This window comes from Coregonus clupeaformis, chromosome 27, assembly GCF_020615455.1.
Source record: "Coregonus clupeaformis isolate EN_2021a chromosome 27, ASM2061545v1, whole genome shotgun sequence".
NCBI lineage: Eukaryota > Metazoa > Chordata > Actinopteri > Salmoniformes > Salmonidae > Coregonus > Coregonus clupeaformis.
Window position 1 is genome coordinate 35,139,887 of NC_059218.1, and position 25,356 is coordinate 35,165,242.

The following is a 25,356-nucleotide window of genomic DNA, read 5'->3' on the forward strand; positions in this document are numbered from 1 at the left end:
GCGGTTTACATTGATCTATTGACAGGGTGATTGATTGACAGCCTGAATGACCGCTTGGCCCCTCCCACACAGACACCACGCGGCCCAAGCGTGAGTACGAGGTGGACGGGCGGGACTACCACTTTGTGTCGTCACGGGAACAAATGGAGAAGGACATCCAGAGCCACCGCTTCATCGAGGCGGGCCAGTACAACAGCCATCTGTACGGCACCAGCGTTCAGAGCGTCCGCGAGGTGGCAGAGCAGGTACAGACAGCACAGATCAGATACCCTGTTAAACAAGCTTTGGAGATATATTATCATTGTGATATTTATATTATTATATTAACATGAGAGGGATGACACATTAGGCAACTCTACATTATTTAACATGCTCACAACAACAGCTGTTGTTCTGTATTGATTGGCTTACGAAGTGTAAAAGGATCTGGCTGATTGAATCCCCTCCTCTCTCTCCCTCCCTCTGTTCTCTCCCCCACCACTCTCTCCCTCCTTCTGTTCTCTCCACCTCCTCTCTCTCCCTCCCTCTGTTCTCTCCCCCTCCTCTCTCTCCCTCCCTCTGTTCTCTCCCCCACCACTCTCTCCCTCCTTCTGTTCTCTCCACCTCCTCTCTCTCCCTCCCTCTGTTCTCTCCCCCTCCTCTCTCTCCCTCCCTCTGCTCTCTCCCCCACCACTCTCTCCCTCCTTCTGTTCTCTCCACCTCCTCTCTCTCCCTCCCTCTGTTCTCTCCCCCTCCTCTCTCTCCCTCCCTCTGCTCTCTCCCCCACCACTCTCTCCCTCCTTCTGTTCTCTCCCCCTCCTCTCTCTCCCTCCCTCTGCTCTCTCCCCCACCACTCTCTCCCTCCTTCTGTTCTCTCCACCTCCTCTCTCTCCCTCCCTCCGTTTCTCTCCCCCTCCTCTCTCTCCCTCCCTCTGTTCTCTCCCCCTCCTCTCTCTCCCTCCCTCTGCTCTCTCCCCCACCACTCTCTCCCTCCTTCTGTTCTCTCCACCTCCTCTCTCTCCCTCCCTCCGTTTCTCTCCCCCTTCTCTCTCTCCCTCCCTCTGTTCTCTCCCACTCCTCTCTCTCTCTCCCTCCGTTGTCTCCCCCACCACTCTCTCCCTCCCTCCGTTCTCTTCCCCTCCTCTCTCTCCCTCCCGCCGTTCTCTCTCTCCCACCATCTCTCCCATCCTCCCTCCATTTTCTCCCTTTCCGTTCTCTCCCTCATTCCTCTCTCTTCCTCCATCTCTCCCTCCCCTCACCCCTCGTTTCCCTCCTTTGCTGTGAGTAGCAGGGGAAACACTGTATACTGGATGTGTCAGCCAATGCTGTCCGCAGACTACAGGCCGCTCAGCTCCACCCTATCGCCATCTTCGTCCGGCCCAAGTCACTTGAGAATGTCCTGTATGTACACACACATACGACACACACATACACACACACTTACATACACACACACACATACACACACACACACACATACACACAAACTCACACACTAGCTACACTACCAGTCAAAAGTTTGGACACACCTACTCATTCAAGGGTTTTTCTTTATTTTTACTATTTTCTACATTGTAGAATAATAGTGGAGACATCAAAACTATGAAATAACACAAATGGAATCATGTAGTAATCATGTGTATTATTTCATAGTTTTCATAGTTTTGATGTCTTCACTATTATTCTACAATGTAAAAAATAGTAAAAAATAAAGAAAAACCCTTGAACGAGTAGGTGTCCCCAAACTTTTGACTGGTAGTGTATATGACTTGTGTTGACTGATGATTGTGTGTGTATGTGTTGTTGTTGTTGTTGTGCAGAGAGATCAACACTCGTCTGACAGAAGAGCAGGCCAGGAAGGGTATGGACCGCGCTCTCAAACTGGAACAGGACTTCCTAGAGTGCTTCTCAGGTAACACTGTCTAGAACACTTTGGGCTGTAATTCCATTAAGCAGGAATGTGTTGACCTAATTATCATCTAACTCTGCAGGTAGATGACAGTGTGACTTGATCTGGATGTTTGCTCATAAACTTTTTATGCGTGACACCACACACAGACACATATCTGACGTTTTCTTCCTCCCTCCCTCTCTCTCTCTCTCTCTCTCCCTCGCTCTCTCTCTCTCTCTCGCTCTTTCTTTCTCTCTCTTTCTTTCTTTCTTTCTTTCTTTCTTTCTCTCTCTCTCTCTCTCTTTCTCTCTCTCTCTATCTTTCTCTCTCTCTCTCTCTCTCTCTCTCTCTCTCTCTCTCTCTCTCTCTCTCTCTCTCTCTCTCTCTCTCTCTCTCTCTCTCTCTCTGTCTCCCTCTCCCTCTCTGTCTCTCTCTGTCTCTCTTTCCCTCTCTCTCTCTCCCGCTCTCTCTCTCCAGCTGTGGTGGAAGGAGACAGCTTCGAGGAGGTTTACCACAAGGTGAAGACGGTGATCGAGGAGCAATCAGGGCCTTACATCTGGATCCCCACCCGGGAGAGGCTGTGAGGCTGCCCCATAACCCACCTCCACCCCCCAACCACCCTCAGACAGTCTGCCCTCCAGCCCAACCAGCGTTTAAAGAGACAGACATAGAAACACAGACGGACAGACAGACAGACAGACACAGAAACACAGAGAGATAGACATGAGAGTATTTAATAAATATTCATATATAATCAATGTGTGGTGAGTACTGAGAAAGACTGGAGAGGGGTGACCCAGTTTGATGTGGCAGGGCGGGGCGGGGCGGGGGGCGTCCCCGGGATAAGCACAGGGTAAATTATCTGCCATCTCTCCCTCTCTGTCTCTCTCAGTCTCATTGGCTGCCTTTGACATCCCCGCCGACAAGGTGGCAAAACCATCAGCATCCATCTGATCCTTCCTTTGTTATATCCCTTAGGCTTCTCTCCTCCTCCTGTCTCCTCTCTCTCTGTTCAGGACATGAAAATGAGGGAGAGAGAGAGAAGGAGAGTGCATAGACTATGGAAGGGCACACAGATACTATTGAGTTCCTCTAATCCAGAGGAGGCGCTTTTCTAGTGAAAAGGCTTTGCTCTATGAACAACACCCCACTAACCAAGACTGGCATTCGCTCAATCACCCACGAAAAGCATTGCAAGGACATCAAAAGCAGCACAAATTAAAACTCAAAAGTTGAACTTGCGCATGCGTCCTCAAAGAACTCAGAGATGGGAGTTGAGGAAAATGACGGATATTAAGAAGAATGAATAGAGAAAAAGAAGAAGAGAAATGACTTGGAGGTGTGTCCCACCCGTCTTTCCGTTTCCCCCGCCGTTTGGTGGGGGAGTTTTTAGCATGTCTCAACAGAGAGGAGCAGAGCAGTGCAGACAGAGAAAAAGGGGGGTGTCTTTCTTGTGTGCAAACTCACTGTGTGCATTGACAATGGAAGACCTCACATAGTGTAACCTCTGGGTCTCTTCTGTACCGCACACACAGTCAGCCGTACAGTAGTGCCATTCTAATCCACCTGGCTGTTCTCCAAAAGCACTGGTTGTTCTGACCTGTTTGTAACAGGCAGGCAGATCCCAGGCTGAATGTTCTCTTAGTGCACAACAGCAGAGTTCTTATGTTCAGCTCTTTAGTGTTAAGAGCACCGCAGCCAATTCTCTGATCACTCTTCCAAAAAGACCCCTCAACAACCCACACACAGTGTTCTCACTGGCCACTCTGAGCAGTGGTGTGTGTGTGTGTGTGTGTGTGTGTGTGTGTGTGTGGACTCTCTTCCTCCTCCTCCCTACCACTCTTTCTCTGCCTCTTTCTTTCTCTCTCTCTCTTTGTTTCGTCATAAATGAAGGCTACGTATATATAACACATTTAACAGACAAAATGGCCTATATAAATATATATTTTTAATGACGATTTCTAACAGGAGTTAGAGACTGTAAAATGTAACATCTCTTCAACAATTTTCCATTGCTTTCTTTGGGTAATGTTTCTCTTGTGTTTGGTGATTTGTTTTGGTCATTGACTTTGCTTGATTTTCCCCTCCACACAACACACAGTCCTGACAAACAAACACACAAAGAAACACATAATAACTGAGCTATAACTGAGATATAACTGAGATATAACTGAGCTATAACTGAGCTATAACTGAGATATAACTGAGATATAACTGAGCTATAACTGAGATATAACTGAGATATAACTGAACTATAACTGAGATATAACTGAACTATAACTGAACTATAACTGAACTATAACTGAGATATAACTGAGCTATAACTGAGATATAACTGAGCTATAACTGAGCTATAACTGAGCTATAACTGAGATATAACTGATATATAACTGAGCTATAACTGAGATATAACTGAACTATAACTGAGATATAACTGAGCTATAACTGAGATATAACTGAGATATAACTGAGATATAACTGAGATATAACTGAGATATAACTGAACTATAACTGAGATATAACTGAGCTATAACTGAGATATAACTGAACTATAACTGAGATATAACTGAGCTATAACTGAGCTATAACTGAGATATAACTGAGATATAACTGAGATATAACTGAGATATAACTGAACTATAACTGAGATATAACTGAGATATAGCTGAGCTACAACTGAGTTACACATCTCACTTCCTGTGCCCAGAGTGTTTTGGTTTGAGGTGCAGTATACAATACAGTAATATTGGATGGGATAGAAAGGTGGTGTGCGTGTGCATGTGTATGTGGGTGGTTGTGGGACTGTGTGTGTGTCTGTGTGCGTGTGTGTTCTTGCCCGTGTGTGTGAGTGCCAGGCTCATGAAATTTAGTGCAATAGTGTAATGATGATATGCAATGAGAGTGGGGTTGTGTGTCTAGTATAATAATAATTTGCACTGACAGCATTAATACAGGTATTGATAGAGGGAGTGAGAATAAGACAGAATACTATATGGATTACAGGGGTTTACAGACACTAGTTTGTATTTACTTAAACATTTGTTTAGAACTTTTGATTTGATGTTTGAAAGAGTGAAGTTACTGGTGGAAGTGACCGTTCATATTTATTGTTCCTTTGTTTTGGCTCACTTGCTTCTCCCAGTGAGAGAAGGAAAGTGTTCATGTTTTGGATTGATTATTTATTGTTAACTGCTCTCACTGTTTCAGTTTTACTCACTTATAAGTCTGTATTTGTTTTTGCATACATTTTTTTTGCACATTCTCAGTTTTGGGGGACTGGCCAGAACTGTTGTAAATACAGAGATGTTGGGGTCGTGTGGGGCGTGGGATGCTCTGGCCGTGCACACTGCTGATTGGACATTAGAGAAACCGTCAGAGCCTCAGCACTGGGACCTGAGCCCACAGCCCTGCTAGCCCCTTTAATATACAGTAACACATCACTTTGGGTGGGTCACACACACACACACATACACACACACACACACACACATACACACATACACACACACACACAGAGACACACAGACACACATACACACACATACACACACACACCCACACACACAGACACACACAAGAACAAACATTCTACATGAATAATAATATGTTATCTATTTCTTTATTTGAAAAATCTAATGAATTTCTTATTCTCTGTCTGTCATCCATATCATAGTGTGATACTCCTAAACAAAATATATATTAATTTTTACTGAAAAGACTGATGATAAAATTACGACAAAGTCAACTGATGCTGAAAATATGTTTAAAATTATTTATCTTGCAAGAGATAACAATATCAAGCAAACTAACATGTTTCATTTCAGTGAATCGCTTGTTGTAAATGAGCTATAAAAACAATACAATTAATTAAAATAAGCTTTCTGAGAAAAGAGCAGTGTCATGGTACCTTTATTGGGGGGGGGGTTGACTATGATTTGATGTTGTTTTTTGGTACCAAGCCAGGAACCATGCAGGTTAAGGTTGGTCCTCAGCCTGGGAAGAGGAACTAGAACATCTGGCCTTTAGGGGGCGCTCAAATTTCATTTTTGTAGCAACTTCTCTGCAGTCTCCAGCTTCACACACTGCAGTTTCTTATTTTTCTCTCTCTTTCCCTTTGCTTGTGGTGTGTTTTCGTGTGTTTCTTGTTTTCCCAAATTAATTTCTCTCCTTTTTTCTATCTCTCTGTGTTCTCCCTCGGCCCCTCTCTCTCTCTCTCCCCCCCCCACCCTGCTGACACCCAGGGGAGTTCAAGTCCCACCCTTTTCCCTTTAGGAAATCACACAAGAAAGATGCTTCCTCTGTGAGAGTAAGAAATAGAAGTGTGTGTGTGTGTGTGTGTGTGTGTATGTGTGTCTGTGTGTGTGTTGTGTGTTCAGTGAAGCCAGAACACATTGCGTCAGAGGATGAGGTGAACCCTCCAGCCCGTTACAATGTATAGAACTTTGAGCTGGAAAATCACTATTCAACAAGTCCTTTGTGTGTGTGGATGTGTGTGTGGCCTGTGTAGCTCCTGGTATGTGCTTGGTGTGACTAATGGGGCGTGAGCAGAGAGAATCACGCCATATTGGCTCCCCTAGTGTGATTAGGATCAATATTATGACTATTATATATCTCACTACAGATCTACACCAAGCACAATCACTGGCAATTAGACATGCAGAGCACATTTTCACATTTAACAGTCTTTAGGTTGGACATTTTCACAATCTGAAAACGAATTCTAGGTATTCAGCTTCTTCATTTGTGTTTGTGTGTGAATGTTCTGGCAGGGTCCTTCACCTGTGTTCTGTGCTGATGTTCCACCCCACCCTCATGTTGTACTGCCTGTGTTTCCTCCACATATTCCTCACTGTGGTTCAGCACTTCAGGTCACAATAATAGTATTCCATTACTGTTTCATTTATGAGCACATTTTCCCGTCAGATCTGGGTCAGCTCCTCATAGGGTTGGTTAGCACAATGAGATTAGAAATCCCAGGACTACGGATGGATATCTCTGTTAAAGGGATGGGATTACATAAGATTTTAAAATAATACCATTGTCATATGTATTAACAGTAATACCTGGGTTTCCTCCCTTTAAGTCAGTGTTTCCCAACCCGGGTCCTCCAGTACCCCCAACAGCATACATGTGTGTTGTAGCCCTGGACAAGCACACCTCATTCAGCTTATTGAGGGCTTGATGATTAGTTGACAAGTTGAATTAGGGGTGCTTCTCGAGGGTTACAATAAAAATGTGTACTGTTGGGGGTACTGGAGGACCAGGGTTGGGAAACACTGCTTTAAGGTACTAGCTGTATGGATAGGGTGTCACAAGGATACGGGGTAAAGTATGGGGTTATGGAGACACATAGCAAACAGACACATACTAGAGGTAAGAGGCAGAACTTGTCTGTGTTTGGTAAGGTCGTTACATACATCTCAAACACACACACACACACACACACACAGGGGCAGTGTTAGGATATATGGGTGTTTGGATTGGGGTGGGCTGTTTTACGATGGGTGGGTCTAAAGGTTTGTAGGGAGGGGTCATAGTGAAGGGGGGTGGGGTGTGTTAATGTTATGTTGGGATGGGATAGGGGTAGCACCTGGTATGGCAGCACAGTGTGTGTCGTATTGTCTGTAAGACTCAAAAGGGTCTGGTTCTGTTCCATTGACTTATGGCTGTGCTGCTGAAAGTCTCCCTGCCTGCCGAACACGAGACCATGAGCCATGAAAGCAGCCCTTTCTCAGCTCTCTCTCTCTCCCCTCCCTCTCCCCTCCCTCCCCTCTCTCTCCCCTCCCTCTCTCCCCTCCCTCTCCCTCTCATCTCTCTCCCATCCCTCTCCCTCCCCCGTCCCTCTCCCTCTCCCTCTCTCTCCCCTCCCTCTCTCCCCTCTCTCCCCTCCCTCTCCCTCCCTCTCTCCCCTCCCTCTCCCCCCTCCTCTCTCTTCCCCCCCTCTCTCCCCTCCCTCTCCCCTCCCTCTCTCTTCCCTCCCTCTCTCCCTCTCTCTCCCCTCTCCTCCCTCTCCCATCCCTCTCCCCCTCTCTCCCCCCTCCCCTCCCTCCCCTCTCTCTCCCCTCTCTCCCTCTCTCTCCCCTCTCCTCCCTCTCCCCTCCCTCTCCCCCCTCTCTCCCCCTCCCTCCCTCCCTCTCTCTCCCTCCCTCCCTCTCTCCCCTCCCTCTCCCTCCCTTTCTCTCCCCCCTCTCTCTCCCATCCCTCTCACCTCCCTCTCCCTCCCTCTCCCCTTTCTCTCCCCCTCTCTCTCCCCTCCCTCTCTCCCCTCTCTCTCCCCTCTCACCCTCCCTCCCTCCCTCTCCTCTACCTCTCTCTCTCCCCTCCTCCCTCCCTCTCCCCCTCTCGCTCCCCTCCCTCTCCACACTCTCTCCCCTCCATCCTTCTCCATCCCTCTCCCCTCCCTCTCTCTCCCCTCCCTCTCCCCTCTCTATCCCCTTCCTCTCACACACACACTCTCTCTATGTGTCCCTCATGCCCTTCTCCTCTCCCCCTCCTCTACCTCACACGCTCACTCTATCTTCTTGTATCATCTGTGTCCTTCTCCTCTCCTCCTCTCTCTTTCCCTCCTCTCTCTTTTGCAATGCTAGGGTTGTGGGTTCGATTCCCATGGGGTACCAGTATGAAAATGTATACACGCACTACTTTAAGTTGCTTTGGATAAGAGTGTCTGCTAAATGACTTAAATGTTGTGATGAATGTCAGAAGCCGAGGGAGATCTGAAAGTAGGTATAAACCTTTGGTCATTGCTACCTCACACCTGCTCCACTGGGCTAGATAGATGATGGAAGTGTTTTGGCCCGGGATATAACAGTAGCATCAGATGCCCTGAAGCCATGGCAGAACAGTAGCTGCCTGATATACCCTTCCCTCCATTCACACCACACATGCACTGACGTTGAACCACAGCAGACTTCACACCTCTGTGGCACTGTGCAAGTCTCAGCTCTTCACTCTGTGTCTTTCTTTCACTCATTACTGTGGTTTCCTCTGTTCTGACCTCCACCATGTCAGTCTCACCCCCAGAGAGAAAAGTCTCACCCAACACCCTCAGAGCTTTTAGCATTATGTGTAAGGGAACATGGGGTTTATGGCCCACTATGGATGCATACCGTCTCTGAGAAACTTGCTGATCCAACGTTATTCCTGCCAACTTCTGCCTGACAGAGTGGTAGATAGGGTGTTTTTCGTGCTGCTATTGTGTTGTGTAGTGCAGTGGTTCTCAAACTGTGGGGTCGGCAGCGGGGGGCGTTTTTTTTTTAGGAACTCAGTCCAGCTTTCAACTTACTCTTGGAAGTTGTAATAGTAGAATGCATAAGGTGCAATTTCGAAATTTGGTAGTGCATCATCAGTTTTCCTCTTGTCATGTCAGTCATTGCATACCTTAGAGCGCTATTTATATACTGAACAAAAATATAAACGCAACATGCAACAATTTCAAAGATTTTACTGAGTTACAGTTCATATAAGTAAATCAGTCAATTGAAATAAATTCATTAGGCCCTAATCTATGGATTTCACATGACTGGGAATACAGATATGCATCTGTTGGTCACAGATACCTTTTTTTAAAGGTAGGGGCGTGGATCAGAAAACCAGTCAGTATCTGGTGTGACCACCATTTGCCTCATGCAGCGCGACACATCTCTTTCACATAGAGTTGATCAGGCTGTTGATTGTGGCCTGTGGAATGCTGTCCCACTCGTCTTCAATGACTGTGCGAAGTTGCTGGATATTGGCGAGAACTGGAACACGCTGTCGTACACATCGATCCAGAACATCCCAAACATGCTCAATGGGTGACATGTCTGGTGAGTATGCAGGCCATGGAAGAACTGGGACATTTTCAGCTTCCAGGAATTGTGTACAGATCCTTGCAACATGGGGCCGTGCATTATCATGCTGAAACATGAGGTGATGGAGGCGGATGAATGGCACGACAATGGGCCTCAGGATCTCGTCACGGTATCTCTGTGCCTTGAGATTGCCATCGATAAAATGCAATTGTGTTCGTTGTCTGTAGCTTATGCCTGCCCATACCATAACCCCACCGCCACCATGGGGCACTCTGTTCACAACGTTGACATCAGCAAACCGCTCGCCCACACGACGCCATACAGGTGGTCTGCGGTTGTAAGGCCGGTTGGACGTACTTCCAAATTCTTTAAAACTATGTTGGAGGCGGCTTATGACAGAGAAATTATTCCAAAACTAAACTGCATAGGATATTTCCTGATACATCCCCTATGTGTGATAAATGTCAGGCTGAGCAGGGTACACTACTCCACTGCTTTGCCCTATGCTCTGTATGGTTATTGGTGTGGAATTTTTGGGGTCCTCTCTGTAGTTCTGGAGACTTCAATAGACCCAGACCCGCTTCTGATAATCCTGGGAGTGTCCGAATCCCTAAACGGATTAACCAACTCCCAAAAACAACTAATCTCTTACAGTCTCATTTCGGCCAAAAAATTAATCTTGTTGTTTTGGAAAAGGAGGGAAGCGCCCTCTACCAAATTATGGCTCAGCGAATTGGCAAACACTGTACACTTAGAAAGAATTAGATATATTCTGAACAATAAATGATCAACATTTGATCAAATCTGGCAGCCTTTCCTCTCTTACTTGGACCAGTCGGCGCTGTGAATTTGTACTTTTTAACGCACTCTCAATTGTCATATTGTAATCTACCTTTGGCCAGCGTGTGCTGGCCCCACCACCCGAGCAGTCGGGAGGGGAATAGGGTGGAATATGGGGGGGGATAAAGGGGGGTATAAGTATAAGTGGGGGGGTACATCTACCCTTTTTCTTTCTACCTGTCCCTGTTCTGTATGTCCTGTTTTGTAATATTTGTTTTGTGCCCATAACTCTGGGTCTTGTTGTTCATATCTGTTCTCTTATGTTTAGATAAGAACTGTACACGTGTCTTTCATACCTATACAACATTCTTGTGTGTGTTCAATAAAAAATATTTGAACGAGAGAAATTAACATTAAATTCTCTGGCAACAGCTCTGGTGGACATTCCTGCAGTCAAAACGTGAGACATCTGTGGCATTGTGTTGTGTGACAAAACAGCACATTTTAAAGTGTCCTTTTCTTGTCCCAAGCACAAGGTGCACCTGTGTAATGATCAGGCTGTTTAATCAGCTTCTTGATATGCCACACCTGTCAGGTGGATGGATTATCTTGGCAAAGCAGAAATGCTCACTAACAGGGATGTAAAAAAATGGTACCAAAAAACTTGAGAGAAATAAGGTTTTTGTGCATATGGAACATTTCTGGGATATTTTATTTCAGCTCATGAAACATGGGACCAACACTTTACATGTTGCGTTTATATTTTTGTTCAGTATAACCTGTCAGAAATGTCTAGAAATGTCCAGATCAAAACAGCGTTTTTTAGTTAGGTTTTTTAGCCCATAGATTTCTAGTAATGTTCGAGTCACTCAAATATCACATGAATACACATTAGACATGGACAAATGTATAGAATTACAAGAACATTTGCTTTAAAGCTGCAAAATGTTCTCTGCACCCCATGACAAAATGTGTAGAATTGCAGGAAATAAGCTTAAATCTGCAATAAAAATGTCTCTCCGCCAACAAGAGTGGTGTGAACAGTTTGTGTCATGAACAGTGCTTGTGCCCATAGATATACTGTACAGGTGGCGTGCGCGGGATATTGGCCTGAGTGAAAAAGTTTGGGAACCCTGGTGTAGTGTATGAATGGATCGTGTCCAGGAGTGTGTGTACCATGGGAGACGATGTGCTTACAGCCGTCAGACGGGCCAGTCAGACCTGACCCCATTTAGCACATTCCTCTGACCCAGTTACCCATGGGCCAGGCTTTTTTGGGCCACCTTGGACTCAAGAGCACAATCTAGTACGCTTCTCACTGCAACACACAGCTGCCTACACCAGCTGCACTATGCGCATAGTACAGTTGAAGTCGGAAGTTTACATACACTTAGGTTGGAGTCATTAAAACTTGTTTTTCAACCACTCCACAGATTTCTTGTTAACAAACTATAGTTTTGGCAAGTCGGTTAGGACATCTACTTTGTGCATGACACAAGTAATTTTTCCAACAATTGTTTACAGACAGATTATTTCACTTATAATTCACTGTATCACAATTCCAGTAGGTCAGAAGTTTACATACACTAAACAGCTTTACATGCCTTTAAACAGCTTGGAAAATTCCAGAAAATGATGTCATGGCTTTAGAAGCTTCTGATAGGCTAATTGACATCATTTGAGTCAATTGGAGGTGTACCTGTGGATGTATTTCAAGGCCTACCTTCAAACAGTGCCTCTTTGCTTCACATCATGGGAAAATCAAAAGAAATCAGCCAAGACCTCAGAAAAATAATTGTAGACCTCCACAAGTCTGGTTCATCCTTGGGAGTAATTTCCAAACACCTGAATGTACCATGTTCATCTGTACAAACAATAGTACGCAAGTATAAAGACTGTGGGACCACACAGCTGTCATACCGCTAAGGAAGGAGACGCATTCTGTCTCCTAGAGAAGAGCATACTTTGGTGCGAAAAGTGCAAATCTATCCCAGAACAACAGCAAAGGACCTTGTGAAGATGCTGGAGGAAACAGGTTCAAAAGTATCTACAGTATATCCACAGTTAAACGAGTCCGATATTGACATAACCTGAAAGGCCGCTCAGCAAAGAAGAAGCCACTGCTCCAAAACTGCCAATAAAAAGCCAGACTACGGTTTGCAATTGCACATGGGAACAAAGATCATACTTTTTGGAGAAATGTCCTCTGGTCTGATGAAACAAAAAATTGAACTGTTTGGCCAGTTCAATTTGCGGGGGCACCGGCTAGTTGAGATAGTTGAAGTAATATGTACATGTGGGTAGAGTTAAAGTGACTATGCATAAATAATTAACAGAGTAGCAGCAGCGTAAAAATTGATGGGGTGGGGGGCAGTGCAAATAGTCCGGGTAGCCATGATTAGCTGTTCAGAGTCTTATGGCTTGGGGGTAGAAGCTGTTGAGAAGTCTTTTGGACCTAGACTTGGCACTCCGGTACCGCTTGCCGTGCGGTAGCAGGGAGAACAGTCTATGACTAGGGTGGCTGGAGTCTTTGACAATTTTGAGGGCCTTCCTCTGACACCGCCTGGTATAGAGGTCCTGGATGGCAGGAAGCTTGGCCCCAGTGATGTACTGGGCCGTACGCACTACCCTCTGTAGTGCCTTGCGGTCGGAGGCCAAGCAGTTGCCATACCAGGCGGTGATGCAACCAGTCAGGATGCTCTCGATGGTGCAGCTGTATAATTTTTTGAGGATCTGAGGACCCATGCCAAATCTTTTCAGTCTCCTGAGGGGGAATAGGCTTTGTCGTGCCGTCTTCACGACTGTCTTGGTGTGTTTGGACCATGATAGTTCGTTGGTGATGTGGACACCAAGGAATTTGAAGCTCTCAACCTGTTCCACTACAGCCCCGTCGATGAGAATGGGGGCGTGCTCAGTCCTCTTTTTTTTCCTGTAGTCCACAATCATCTCCTTTGTCTTGGTCACGTTGAGGGAGAGGTTGTTGTCCTGGCACCACACGGCCAGGTCTCTGACCTCCTCCCCTATAGGCTGTCTCATCGTTGTCGGTGATCAGGCCTACCACTGTTGTGTCGTCGGCAAACTTAATGATGGTGTTGGAGTCGTGCCTGGCCATGCAGTCATGGGTGAACAGAGAGTACAGGAGGGGGACTGAGCACGCACCCCTGAGGGGCCCCCGTGTTGAGGGATCAGTGTGGCAGATGTGTTGTTACCTACCCTTACCACCTGGGGGCGGCCCGTCAGGAAGTCCAGGATCCAGTTGCAGAGGGAGGTGTTTAGTCCCAGGATCCTTAGCTTAGTGATGAGCTTAGAGGGCACTATGGTGTTGAATGCTGAGCTGTAGTCAATGAATAGCATTCTCACGTAGGTGTTCCTCTTGTCCAGGTGGGAAAGGGCAGTGTGGAGTGCAATAGAGATTGCATCATCTGTGGATCTGTTGGGGCGGTATGCAAATTGGAGTGGGTCTAGGGTTTCTGGGATAATGCTGTTGATGTGAGCCATGACCAGCCTTTCAAAGCACTTCATGGCTACAGACGTCAGTGCTATGGGTCGGTAGTCATTTAGGCAGGTTATCTTAGAGTCCTTGGACACGGGGACTATGGTGGTCTGCTTGAAACATGTTGGTATTACAGACCCAGTCAGGGACATGTTGAAAATGTCAGTGAAGACACTTGCCAGTTGGTCAGCACATGCTCGGAGTACACGTCCTGGTAATCCGTCTGGCCCTGCGGCCTTGTGAATGTTGACCTGCTTAAAAGTCTTACTCACATCGGCTACGGAAAGCGTGATCAAATAGTCATCCGGAACAGCTGGTGCTCTCATGCATGCTTCAGTGTTGCTTGCCTCGAAGCAAGCATAGAAGTGGTTTAGCTCGTCTGGTAGGCTTGTGTCACTGGGCAGCTCGCGGCTGTGCTTCCCTTTGTAGTCTGTAATAGTTTTCAAGCCCTGCCACATCCGACGAGCGTCAGAGCCAGTGTAGTACGATTCAATCGTCACTCTGGAGAAGAGCGTCCGCTAAATGACTAAAATGTTAAATGTAGGTATGGGTTTGGTGTTAGTTGTGTGTCTTTGTGTGCATACTGCTCATATTCTGTATGCGTGACATATAAGTGTGTCGGGTAAAGTACAAAGTACAGTGCAAATAGTTCAATTCAACATCATTGATTATAATTCCCTTATTATACACAGTCCATTTATAAGATTATTATCACATTTAGCAAGGTACATTAACTTACATTACAGCATTTTCTGTGTAGGACCAAGAGTTTTAATTCACCTAATGTCTCAAGTGGAAATGCCTGAGAGATGTGAGCATGTTAAGTAGGCTATGTGTGGTGTAGAACATTACAAACCCTGAAGAAATTAATAAAAAGAACTTAGATAGAACACCGGAAATGTCCGTTGTGTGACCTGCAGGCCAATTCGATAATAAAGGCCAATCATAGTATAGCAAAGGTATATCATAATAAGCATTGTTTATACTTTTTAGACACGTACTTTAGACCTAATTAATTCTCAAAGCTTTCTCGTTCTCAGCCTGCTGTGACAGTCTTTATCTGCTACTAATTGTTTTCCACCATGGGTCTTCCAGGTCATTTACATAAGAAAAGGACCAACCGCTCCAGAACTTTAATGAAGTCACTGCCGAGGAAATAACAGGCCAATCCACAAAGCGGCTTCCTGCGACTCTGCATGGCGATAGGGCATTTGCATGGGAATGACATGAAACCAGCAACAGTCTGGTTTCTTTTCCGTAGATATTGTAGTAGCCTGTATGTATTGTATGCTTACAGAGCAGACTGGAATGAAATTAAATATCATAAAAGAGAACATTGCAAAAGGATCTCCACATCCCAAAAACCTGTAGGCTATTTTAATTTGTGTATCATGAATGAAACATGATAACTGTCTGGTATGAGCAATATCACTCCCAGCACTTATGCTCTTAAATACACAATCGCAAAAAATATCATAAAAATGGGGTCGGGTGAATGCGTTGATTTTCATATTCTTTTGACTTACAGCTCGAATTGACCTATGGTTGGCCGAAACTGTATGCGTGAAGGCGGGGCGTAAAGCAGTCAGTGGAGGTTAGTGCTATTCGGCTCTAAATGTGTGTTGAAACATCCGTAGTGAGAGGTTACTGAGTGGACGGGAGATAAGTGCATAACTTTTTTGTTTCTTGTTTATTTTTCAGGAGTGATTTGTCGTTCAATTTTTCTTTCAGCTCTGTGATTTGTAAATCATTCTACATAATTGGAAACAGCCTAAAGACAGGGGCAGAGACACGCAGTTGTACCCGACCATCTATCGACTTAATTTTTGGGGACGATTTTTTACAGAAATATTCATACAATTCTGGATCTGGTCGTTTGTAAAGAAAGTAGACTACCGAATCGAACAGAACACAGCAGTAACATGGTTTTCATTCATCTTGACAATTGAGTTTTTTGCAAGTGCCTTGATTACGGAGTCATGTCATCGAATTGAGAGGGAATTTTAGAGAAGTCGTTGAGGGTTCATGGACAAAGAGTGGACCGAATACAGCCCAATGATACGATAAGTTTCACCTACATGCGTCCCCTTTCTTGAATGTGACAGTGGGGACATAGCACAAGATCATAGGACAACTTTTGCTATATAATTGTTAGCCACTATATGCAATATGCTCTAGCGCTATAAAGGAACGTTTTTCCTAGTATGAAAGTTAATACTTTATTGACTATTCTAGATTATAATTTTTTTAAACAGGTGGTTGTCTATTTGTATCGACTTATTCCATGAGACATTGACTTCCCACCGTCCGTCAGTCAAAGCGAGGTTTTCCTTGTAATGTTGTGACCACACATTTTTTTCACTCATTCCCCAGTGAAACTGGTGTTTGAACTGTTGTCGGTGTCAGATGTGGTCAGTGTTGCGGCCAATGGGTACACGGCCCAGCTGACCGTGCCAATAAATTAACAGTTTAACTTTTTTGACACACACAATCGTTGGAGTTCGTTCATATTACGGATATTCTGGATGCCATTATGGAGTTCATATCCAGTCGAATTGCCCCACTTTGGCTGGTCCTGCTGGAGTGTTTGCTTCTGTCGACAGCAGAGGAAGGTAGGTCGGATGGGTTCGTATTACCTCTACAACGTTCTCAAATAAAAGGCTGTTTCATGTGCTGTCGCCATGCTTATTCTCGACGAAAAATGTACTGTGGGGTTATTAGGCTACCTAATAGCTTATTGAAAATATGATTTAGCCCTCTTTTGTCTTCAACTTCAGATTATTGTTACATTGTAACAGCATCACATATTACATTGTAACAACTGCACTGTTTTGTATTTGTATTTATTATGGATCCCCATTAGCTGCTGCCAAGGCAACAGCTACTCTTCCTGGGGTCCAGCAAAATTAAGGCCGTTATACATTTTAAAAACATTACAATACATTCATTACAGATTTGTGTGCCCTCAGGCCTCTACTCTACTACCACATATCTATAACACAAAATCCATGTGTACGTGTGTATAGTGCATATGTTGTCGTGTTTTTTGTATGCATGTGTCATTTAGTAAAAACATTTTTTACACGTGCTTGTTAATGTGACATGCTAGTTGTACATCATGATGGCTAATCAATCCTACACTCCTACATTTTTACTGTATAGTATTTTTTATTTGTATGAAGAATCATAAGCCTCCACTATCTAACTATTGCAATTAAACTCTGAGTGAGACTTCACCATTAATGAAGATTCACTTTTCACTTCTTGCAAGTTTCTTTATATATATACTGTATATCTTTATATGTCTTTTAAAAACAGTCCAAGACAACATACATACATGGATTAATTTAAGATAGAGAGGTGACAATGAATTAGGTGTGTGTGTATGTGTGTGGTTGTGTGTGTGTGTGTGTGTGTGTGCACATTGTTGAATTTGTGCTTGTCTGTGTGTGTGGGAGCATGTGCGTTCTGGAAAGGTGACCCAGAGGCTGGTATATATCCACCCTGCCCAGTTCTGTGGTGTTCCACTACCAATCAATCCTGAACGGCATGGCTCGGATTAGTTCCACATTACATGCTGAAATGGTGACACCTGGTCCCTTCTATCTACAAACAATTAACATGGTTCTGTTTGACAGGCATCGATAACACCCGAGCACGGCTATGGTATTACAGGAGACTTGAAGGGATTAGTTTGGTATGCCTGCTACAAGGTCACTTTAATTAGCCACAGTAACGCCTAAAATCAATTCATGATTATGTTTCAGTTTTTTCCCCCATCAGTTAAGGTCATTTTAGAGGTCTTGTTGTCCCCTGCCTCAATAAGTATTTTAACTATTACGATTCACTCTGCATCCAGGCCTGCAACGATACTTTGTAGGCCTGCTTCACTTACCATTGAGAAGAGTTATGAGGATCTAGGCCTAGACTGTATCGTTTTCCTGTAAAAAACCCACCTCTAACATCTGTTCCCTAATTCCCTTCTCAACTCAACAGGTTGAGAAGGAAGAGAAACAGTAGGCTGGGAGTTAGGCTAATCTATTGAATGTCACCTCTTTCCCTTAGCTGTGTTAGGTTCTGAACAAACAAAGTAAAAACTCAAACTGGCGACTAGAAAAAGCTCAAACCAAGTTTATTCAACCCACTGGGTGCCTCAGCTGCAAGCACAACATACAAGTCACACAAGCACATATGTATACCCTCCGACTAAGCGGTCATCTCCTTGCATGTCAAAGATAAACAATCCTTAGGTCAATTCCTCTTACTGGTATTGTGATGGCCCTGCCTAAGTCTAGGACCCTCATGGGCGTGGAAGTGAGTGTGTATGGGATAGGACTGTAGTCAGATGGTCTTCGGGGTGGGCCCCTATGGCCCCCCTCCCACCAGTGTCTTCTCTCTTCAACTGTTATCCTTCTTTCGTGCTGAGTTCCACATCCCTAGTTCCACTGCAACTTGCCTGCCTTATCAGTAACTGAAACTAGACTGTTGCTCTTTGCCTCCTTCCTTAGAAATATGAATATTCAGCAATAACATGTTTGAACAGAATATTAACTTTCTGCACATTCGCTTGTCTTACTCAGTAACTTTCTATACACAGAGTTCCTATTCACCCTTCATTGACCCCCAACATATACATTTCTTATACATGTAAAGTAATCAATAAGTTCTAGTATAGTAACATTAATAAGTATATTTCAAGCCAGAATCCAACAGCTGTTAAAGATCTTATTGACTTTTTAAATAATATTCAAACAGCATTTGATGATTTTTGAAGTGTTACCTCCATGTGGTCACTGCAGGACTGTGAAGGTATAAAAAAGGGCAATGCTGGTAATTATTAATTTGGCCAAGTTAAGCTTGGCGTTCGTGGGGGTGAGATTGGATTCGGTCCACAGGGTAAAATCCTCAAAAGGGCCCCAAACCCTCTGAGATTAGTGTGTGTGTGTGTGCGTGTGTGTGTGTGTGCTGTGTGTGTGTGTGTGTGTGTGAATGATTAAACAAAGGTTGATCCCTGCGCATATCGTATAACAGATATTTAGTGGTCTTTGTCGAGAAGAGTTTGAAGAAAAAAACAGACTTCCACCCGAGTGAGCCAGTGAGCCTTCACAATCAGCCTACAAGATTAACTAACCCCCAAAAGACACCACTCTAAAGGCTCATCCACTCTCTCTCTGTTACTTTTCCTCCATCTCCTCTTTTTTCTCATCACTCCCTCTGTCTTTCTCTCTCTTCATACCTTCTCTGTGGATAGAGTGCCGCAATGAGTGACATTCTGCTCACAACCCATAAACTCAGTGTCTAAAACCAGCAAATGCTGAAATAATGTTTTTTATTCAGAATACAAGAGGCCCTTGTGAAAGAGTTAGGGCCTCGTTCCCCCTCCCCTGAACTCTCTTTATTTTGTTACTCTTTCCATCACCTCTCTCTCTGCTGTGTGAGTGCGGCAATGCAGTCAGGACTTGCCGACTGTCTCCCCCTGCCGCGAAATGCGGATCTCTTCCCCAGAAATCCTATTAAATGGAACCGATTTTTATAAGAAAAGGATTTGCATTTAAAGCAATCCTCCCCCTCACTGACACCCCAGCCATCATCCTCTGTAGCTTAATCCCATGATTAGCCCCTTGAAGAGTTAAACAGGCATCCGAGTGACGCAGCTATAATCTACAGGCCAATCGGCCTCTGCTCTCCAGCAACACTTGTTCTCTCTCTCTCTCTCTCTCTCTCTCTCTCTCTCTCTCTCTCTCTCTCTCTCTCTCTCTCTCTCTCTCTCTCTCTCTCTCTCTCTCTCTCTCTCTCAATTCAATTTAAGGGCTTTATTGGCATGGGAAACATATGTTTACATTGCCAAAGCAAGTGAAATAGATAATAAACAAAAGTGAAATAAACAAAACAAAAATAACAGTAAACATTACACTCACAAAAGTTCCAAAATAATATAGACATTTCAAATGTCATTTTATGTCTATATACAGTGTTATAATTATGTGCAAATAGTCTCTCTCTCTCTCTCTCTCTCTCTCTCCTTCTCTCTCTCTCTCTCTCTCTCTCTCTCTCTCTCTCTCTCTCTCTCTCTCTCTCTCTCTCTCCCCCCCCTCACTCTCTCTCTCTCTGATGAAGTTGTCTCTGCAGACTGTGGCCTCGTCCTAGGCAGATGGGTTTCTGAGTGGGTCTGGGTTGATTATCAAGAATATTTTAGTCACAAATGAGATGTGATGCACATGGAAATGTGACAGGTGGACAGTAGTCTGTGTTGATGATGGGAATGATTAAAAAAAACAGCCCACAACCACCAATCCCCCAAGCCATGCACCAATGTCCGTGACACACTGACAGGCAGGCGGAGGGGGGGGAGGGGGGCAGGCGACCCAAGTGCTCTCCCCTGCACCTCCACCCACACGCCACTCACTGTGAGAGGGGGCACACAGAGGAGAGGGAATGAGGCCACAGCCTATCAAATAGGACAGGGACAGAGAATGACACTTATGGAGAGGGTCATTTCTGCCAAAGGGTGCTGAGGAGAGACTGCTATCAAGTCAAGTAGAAATTAGAAACGGGCTGACGGAAAGTGAGAGGGTGTGTGTGTGGTTTAATATGTGTGTGTGTGCAGTAGGTTCCCAACCTTTTTCAGTTACTATACCACCAACTGAATTGTGCTCTGCCCGGAGTACCCATGTAGTACCCCCTCATGTGCATTTGACCAGTAAGCCTATGGTCTCATGAGTCTTCTCAAGTACCCCCTGTGGATAGTCCAAGTATCCCCAGGGGTCTTAGTACCCCTGGTTGGGAACCACTGCAGTAGGTGATGATCTGAAGCACATAGTTGTGAGACAGAGGGACTTCCCATGCCTGTGTGCTGTGATTCAGACACACACACACACACACACACACACACACACACACACACACACACACACACACACACACACACACACACACACACACACACACACACAGAGAGAGTATACACATTGCATGCTCACACTAGTTTCACCATTTCATCATACAAGGTCTTATTTCAATGTGGAACCTAAAAACCTATTTCAAAGGTTTTTTGCATTTCAAATCCCCGTCTTGAGCCTTTAAGAGCAGAGAACAGTGGAAGGAAGATCTTGAACTGTACCCCTCGATATGTCTGGTTTCCTTGGCTGGTGAAAGAGAGGGAGAGGAGGATGTGTCAGAATGAAAGAGGAGACCCATGCAGGGCGGGTATTCTCTTGTATCTGGGCTTGGATGTGCTGATCTTTGGATGTTTTTTTAGCCTGAATCTGTTCTACCATTCAGACTGACTGTCCTCCAGAGTCAAGCTGTCCACCTCCCACTGCGGATTAGTCACTGAGTGTGTATGTGTGTGTGCGTTTGTATTACTCTGTAACCAATGAGGATCCTAACATTGATATGGTTAATAAGGCAGATGTTAGAGAGTGTGACCTGACAGTAGATGTTGGTCATATTATTTTTGCAGTCGATGCGTGTACTTTTGGCGTCAGAGCATATTTGAGTGCGTTTTTAGAAGTGTGAGTGAGAGCTGACCTTTTGTTTGGTATCTTTCCCAGTCTTTAGTGGGCAGGAGGAGCTCCCAGTCTGACTGACATGGAGATGCATGCAAACCATTTACTGTCCAGAGTTTATTATAAGGATGTGACTTGAGTGCTGAGATGGGGAGAGAGAAATGGGTTGTAAATTAGTAAAGATTGAACAACAGAACCACAAAGAGGAAAATAACCACTAAAACACAACAGACAGTAAACATGCTGAATGGAGATTGTGCACTTTGAAAACAGACCTGTAACCAGGACCAAAGTGTGTTTCCTTCAGCACATGATGATAATTGTGAACTACTCTTTATGAACTCTTTATAAACTCGTTATAAATCCTTATAAATATAATGAGTTATCTCCGTCAGATTTGTTACCATTGAGTCCCTATCAGTTAAACAGAAACAATCACAGAGAAACACAGCTGCCTTTGATTTGAGGGTTGACTTAATTCTAAACCCTTTGTTCTAAACATACACAGAGACACACACACTGGTTTAGTTACGATGCCTATCAAACCATGCCAACTGTACCACTGTTTTCCCTCAGTAATCAGTGAGGTTTCTTGATCTTGTAGAAAGCTGTTCCACTGTGTCTCTCTGAGCTTCTTTGTTCTACTCCAGCTCTCCTTAATTGGTCTTTTATGAAGTTTAATCTCACCCATAGTCAGTGTCTTTTGTTAGCCAGGGAGGGAGATGTGGGAAGTCATCTGGACTCTTTCAGATCACCCCTTTGGTGTGAGATTAGCTACAGAACTAAAATCCAACCAGGGAGAAACAAACCCAGAACATTACTACTGTCAACTGCTGAACAATCTCAGCAATTAGCTAGCTGCAACGTGACAGAAATGTTGAGTTAAAGCTGCAATATGTAACTTTTTGGATGACCCGACCAAATTCACATAGAAATGTGAGTTATAAATCTGTCATTCTCATTGAACGCAAGTCTAAAAAGCAGTAGATATGTTCTATGTGCGCTATTTCTATGCTTCCCATTCATAAGTTTCGTTTTTGCGTCTTACTTTAGGTTTTGTACAACAGCTTCAAACAGCTGAAAATACAATCATTTTGGTTATGGAAAATATATTTAACAGTGGTTTAGATGGTACAATGATTCTCTACACTATATTTCTTTGTTTTGTCACATAAACTGAAATTAGGCAAACTATTAGAATTTTAGCAACCAGGAAATGGCGGAGTGATTTCTGCATAGTGCACCTTCATTTTCCAATGTTCTGCAGACAACAGTCTAGGATTGTTAAATACTTTTGTCTGCTGTGTGGAAATGCTGCAGTTTCTACTTCAATATGTTCTGCTGTGGCACAGACATTTCAGCCACCATATTAGAACGTTACCCAGAATTCCAGGCATTGAATCAATTGTAACTTGCACATTTCTGAGCCCAAATGAATGCCAGACATGGAGGGTAGGTTTAATACACTAAATCCCCACTGCTAAGGTCAGCCATTTTGGTTCACAGCTGTGTTATTCAACTCTGGCTGCACACCCACACAGAAACGGACCCTGTCCAGTAGCCAGTAGCCAGTAGCCAGTAGTCTGCTCCCTACAGTAACTGGGTCAGGTTGTGTCCTGGGAGAGGAGAGAACAAGGACAGTAGTACCACCGAGCTGTTTGACATGCTTCCCTGAAGAGGAATAGATGACTAGGAGTAAAGGAGTAAAACATTTGTCTTTGTCTCTCTCTCTCTCTCTCTCTCTCTCTCTCTCTCTCTCTCTCTCTCTCTCTCTCTCTCTCTCTCTCTCTCTCTCTCTCTCTCTCTCTCTCTCTCTCTCTCTCTCTCTCTCTCTCTCTCTCTATATATCTCTCTCTCTCTCTCTCTCTCTCTACATGTAAATACTCACACAGGTCCATGCGCTATCATACGTGGCCCTTATTATAAGATTAGAGAGTGAAGTGTAATGTTTTCTCAGAGGGCCTCTCGCTCCAGTAGGTATGCTGAATGCAGTGTGAGGATGTCAGTGGCCAGTCCATCACTCCTCAGCTCCCTCCAGACCAGGGAAGCAGGAAACAGGGAGGAGGGGAGTGGGATTAGAGTAGAGGGGGAGACCCTAATCTCACAGGCTCAAACAGACACACATCAGGTTTTGAACATACACTACAGATGTAGGATCTTAATTTGAGCCATTTTGCTACAGCAGAAAAATAATCCTGCAGCAACAGGAAATGTGAATTACTATGTGGGTTATAATGAATGGACATTTTTGTAGGGGTTGATACACGTTAGGGCAAATCAAGTCTGAAATTTCTAAGTGGAAATTACAAACTTTAAAAGCCTTTTAAAAACTCAAATACACTGCTAGTTTCCATTTCCTGCTGTGCAGGATATTTCTCAGCAACAAAAGAGTGATCAAATTAAGATCTTACATCTGTATTGTGATATATGACGCACACTCTTGTGCGTGCAGACACACAAACACAAACACGAAGACTGCAAGGCGGTGTCTTAGTGGCCAAATGCCCTGATAAGCTCCACTAGTCTTTTTTCATCTCCTTCTCTCCCTTCATCTGTTTCTGTCTGTCTCTCCCTCCCAGCACTCGCATAAATCCTTAACCCAGGTCAGCCCTGTCCAACACTCCCGCACTCTTCTCCCCACCCCTGTCTTTCTCTTTCCCGCTCTCCTCTCAGCATGTTCTCCCATCCAACTCTGTTCTCTCCTTCTCAGCCACCCTCCCACTTTATCTCTTCCCTTCTCTCCCCTCTTCCCTTCTCTCCCCTCTTCCCTTCTCTCTCTTCTCTGTCTCTCCTCTCTCCATCTCTCTCTAGGCGTGTAGGGGGTAATTGGCACTCTGGGTTTCCTTAATTAAAGCAAGGGTCTAATTGTAGCCGATGCAGAGTGAAGGCTCACAGGCCTATAATTTCCCTATGACACTCCAGAGCAGCCAGAGAGAGAGAGAGAGAGAGAGAGAGAGAGAGAGAAAGCGAGAGAGTGGAAGGGCAAGTAGCGGAGAGGTAGAGAGGAAAGTGAAGAAGTCGGTCTGTAATTAAAGAGAGGGTTTGTGTTCCAACTCAGAATCGGTTAGGGCCTTGCAGCAGCTATCATATTCAAGGTCACGTATTTAAAGACCGGAGACATTTGGGTTTATTCACCTGCTGTGTGGAGTGGCTGGAGTTGGAGTCTACGGAACAGAGCCTTTACTGCTCTTTAGGGTGGTGGAAGGTCAGGAGTCTTTACTGCTCTTTAGGGTGGTGGAAGGTCAGGAGTCTTTACTGCTCTTTAGGGTGGTGGAAGGTCAGGAGTCTTTACTGCTCTTTAGGGTGGTGGAAGGTCAGGAGTCTTTACTGCTCTTTAGGGTGGTGGAAGGTCAGGAGTCTTTACTGCTCTTTAGGGTGGTGGAAGGTCAGGATGAGGGACGGCTCCAGCTTACAGGGATCAGTCTTTGGTCTACAAAAACCAGCAGGCTGTGTGTGTGTGTGTGTGTGTGTGTGTGTGTGTGTGTGTCAGAATTTAATTGAGAATGCCTCATAAATTCCATTAATTTCTTGAATTGGAATTTAATTTGATTTGAAGTATTAAACAGGATACAGAATTGCAATTCAAATTTGAAAGAAAGGAAATAAAATTGAATTCAGTGAAATGTAATGAAATGAAATTCAAAGGCCTCTTCTATTCAATATTAGGTGTAGTCTACACAAATATACATCTTGTACATAAAACATCAAACATTGTCACGCCCTGGCTCTGGGGACTCTTAAATGTTGAGCCAGGGTGTGAACTTGTTATGTTTAGTTTTCTATGGGTTTTGTTCTAGATCGTTTATTTCTATGTTGGCCAGCGTGGTTCCCAATCAGAGACAGCTGTAGCTCGTTGTCTCTGATTGGGGACCATACTTAGGCAGCCTGTTTTCACCAGTTTATTGTGGGATC

The 25,356-nt window shown here is 44.5% G+C and overlaps 2 protein-coding genes across 8 annotated transcripts in view; both read left to right on the top strand.

The window, feature by feature from the left end:
- Positions 1 to 3,678, top strand: part of LOC121541887 (disks large homolog 4) — a 103,982-nt gene extending 100,304 nt beyond the window's left edge. For all 6 annotated transcript variants that reach the window (XM_041851257.2, XM_041851254.2, XM_041851253.2 and 3 more), the window contains 4 exons: positions 73 to 245; positions 1,268 to 1,380; positions 1,800 to 1,891; positions 2,348 to 3,678. In XM_041851257.2, the coding sequence (XP_041707191.1) occupies positions 73 to 245; positions 1,268 to 1,380; positions 1,800 to 1,891; positions 2,348 to 2,454 (485 nt within the window). In that variant the 3' untranslated portion in view covers positions 2,455 to 3,678. The remainder of the gene's footprint in view (positions 1 to 72; positions 246 to 1,267; positions 1,381 to 1,799; positions 1,892 to 2,347) is intronic.
- Positions 3,679 to 16,092: 12,414 nt separating this feature from the next.
- LOC121541889 (ephrin type-B receptor 4a-like) overlaps positions 16,093 to 25,356 on the top strand; it is a 34,821-nt gene continuing 25,557 nt past the window's right edge. For both annotated transcript variants that reach the window (XM_041851259.2, XM_041851260.2), the window contains exon 1: positions 16,093 to 16,548. In XM_041851259.2, coding sequence (XP_041707193.1) covers positions 16,470 to 16,548 — 79 coding nt within the window. In that variant the 5' untranslated portion in view covers positions 16,093 to 16,469. The remainder of the gene's footprint in view (positions 16,549 to 25,356) is intronic.